Raw genomic sequence first — 3,065 nt, forward strand, 5'->3', positions numbered from 1 at the left:
AACTCCTGGAAATCTGCTGTCTCTAGTGTTTGCTGTCATTGCCATCTTCCACTTCAGCGCAATCAACTCAAGACAGCTTAAAGTAATCTCTTAGGCTAATATGCCCACCTTTCAAACCCCAAGACATTTCATCAGCCCATGTTAAGATACCAAATTTCTGTTTAACATACGTTTTAGATAGCGAACTAAGATGGGTGCAGATTGTAAGGAAACAGTTAGCGACAATGAGAAGTTGCCACTTCTAGAATATACCTAAATTAGCAGCACCTTTAAATCGTTCTAAAAGTGAAAACAAGATCTCAGTCAAACAGGTTTCACAACAAGAGATAAAACATCCAGACTTAAAGCTCACAATGGTGTTTAAAAAAGACCCTAGTGGGATGAAGACAATGTATTCCTGTGAGTTTCAGTACTGCCTGATTATAGTTTGAGGCGGGATTTTTTTTAACATTTGGAATAGGCTGATATTCTTTTTATGTAATTCCCAATGTAGCGAATAGATTAATGCAACATAAAGGCTATTGTAGGGGTGATATGTGAGTTAAATGTTTGATTGCACATACTTTACTTAATTGCACACATTTATTGAACTTAAGTGTCCATGGGCTGTAGGTCGTTTTTTAAATTCCTTAAATAATTTAGAATTTTAATACTACTGTATTGCATTGCACTTTTCGGTTATCATGGTTATGTTTATTGTTTAAATTATTTCATAGTAGTTTTACCAAAGGGGATGATGGATGGAGCGTTTGAGCAAATCAAACACTCACCCCCAGCCAACTGATCTGGGTTTAATCCATCATCATTCTTTAGCTCCCACCACCACTCCAGTTCAGACATGGCCATATGCAAATCAGTCTGACCCTGTGCCTCATGGGAACAGTCCAGCCCGAACTGCCAAGCCTTGTCTTCCCTGGACCGGAAACGAGCATCCTGGGACTGGTTTCTGGGTAATCAGCCATCATCAGCCAGGCTAGCTTTAATCCAGTGGCAAAGTGAGCAAGGGACCCACGTCTGGGCATACCCAGCCAACTTAGGGTGAACAAAGCGATAACAAAGGGGATGTTGGACGGAGCATTTGAGCAAATCAAACACTCACCCCCCGTCAACTGATCTGGGTTTAATCCATCATCATTCTTTAGCTCACTCCACAACCCCAGTTCAGACATGGCCATATGTACTGGGGTGAATGTATGACATTGTCCTGCATTCTGTCCATCAACTGTTGTTTTTACATTTGTCACCCTGAGTGGGACGGGTATGCTCAGACGTGAGTCCCGTGCTCTCCATGCCACTGGATTCAAGCTATCCTGGATGATGAGGGCTGAAAGTCCGAAACCGGTCCGAGGATGCTTGTTTCCAGTCCAGGGAGGACCTGGCTTGGCAGTTCGGGCTGGACTGTTCATATGGGGGACAGGGTCAAGACTGATTTGTATGTGGCTGGGTTCAAACTGGAATTGAATGGTGAGCAAAAAAACGATGGATTTAGGCCCAGATCTCTGTACTGGGGTGAATGTATGCCATTGTTCTGCATTCTGTCCATCAACTGTTGTTTTTGTAGTTTTACTACACACAAATTAAATACACACATTTTATTGTTTGACAGACCAAGGTTTAAATGAATATATTTTCAAATTGAAACAATTGAATTAGCCATCCTTTGTTAGAAAGCTGAGAACTTGTTCAGAGATTAAATTATTGCTAACCCCTCTAACCATGCTGCCTATTGTTTTTAAATGTCTGCCTAGGAATCACTGACTATGGAAGGAAATAATGGGAGCACTGTGACTGACTTTGTTCTTCTTGGATTTTCTGACCTGCCACAGCTTCGGCTGGTGCTTCTGGTGGCATTTTCAATCATCTATCTCATATCTGCAGCAGGGAACTTGCTTATGATTTCTTTGATCATCGTTGATCGTCACCTTCACACACCCATGTATTTTTTCCTCTGTCACCTGTCCTTTGTGGACTTGTCTTTAACGACAACAACTGTTCCACGCCTGATCAGAGACACTCTGGAGAGCAGGAAAATCATTTCTTTCAATGAGTGCTTGACGCAAGTGTTTTGCTTTGTGTCTTTCGTCTGCGTTGAGTGCTTCCTCCTGGCAGTAATGGCCTTTGATCGCTTTGTAGCTGTCTGTAACCCACTGCGTTACACAACAGTGATGAACCAGAAAGTGTGCATTGTCCTGGTGACTACGTTGTGGACCTTGGCACTCTCCTACTCCCTCATGCATGTTGTACTGATATTGCGCCTTTCATTCTGTAGTTCGAACAAAATCAACCACTTTGTTTGTGACACTGTTCCACTCTTCAAGTTGTCCTGCTCGGACACATCCATGAACCAGCTGGTGATTTTCACTGTTGGGTCACTGATTGTCATGGTTCCCTTCCTCATTGTAGTGTTCTCCTATGCACGCATTGTATTTGCCATCTTTAAGATCAGCTCAGCTGATGGGCGGCGCAAGACCTTCTCCACCTGCTCTTCCCACCTCACCGTAGTGACGCTCTACTTTGGCACCATCATGTTTATGTATTTTCGACCCTCCTCCAGCTATTCCCTTACTAAGGATAGGGTGGCCAGCGTGATGTACACAGTCTTAGCTCCAACCGTAAACCCCTTCATATACAGTCTTCGAAACAATGATGTGATAAGAAGTTTAAAAAAAATAATCGGTCATAATGTACTTTCTCGAAATGTATAAAACCTGCTTTCTCTCGGATAATGTGTGGAAGGCGATCTGTGAATTACAATGAAGAAACAGCATGTGCTCAAAACAACCAGAAGTTGTGTTGTTCACAAAATGAATATTCTATTGATCTACTATACAGAGTTAATCAATAAATGCAGTGAACGAGGGGCCCTTCCTCATGTTCATGTCTCACAGGCATGCCAATACTATTAAATTGTCTTCCGCCCCGCATTCACTACGGAAGCCTGTCTCGGTTAGAAGCCCGTTGTTCCAACTCTTGAAGTAGGATCTTGGCATATGTCTTACCATCTACGTCCAACAATGCAATTAATATGTAGCTGGCTGGCGGTCATGAGATTCCTTTTTAGGTCA

The 3,065-nt window shown here is 42.6% G+C and overlaps 1 protein-coding gene across 1 annotated transcript; it reads left to right on the top strand.

The window, feature by feature from the left end:
* Positions 1-1,760: 1,760 nt before the first annotated feature.
* On the top strand, positions 1,761-2,705 carry LOC144798071 (olfactory receptor 5AR1-like). The gene has a single exon (XM_078668845.1). The coding sequence runs from the start codon at positions 1,761-1,763 to the stop codon at positions 2,703-2,705; it is 945 nt and encodes a 314-aa protein (XP_078524971.1).
* Positions 2,706-3,065: the final 360 nt, after the last annotated feature.

This window comes from Lissotriton helveticus, chromosome 12 (genome assembly GCF_964261635.1).
Source record: "Lissotriton helveticus chromosome 12, aLisHel1.1, whole genome shotgun sequence".
NCBI classification, from domain to species: Eukaryota; Metazoa; Chordata; class Amphibia; order Caudata; family Salamandridae; genus Lissotriton; species Lissotriton helveticus.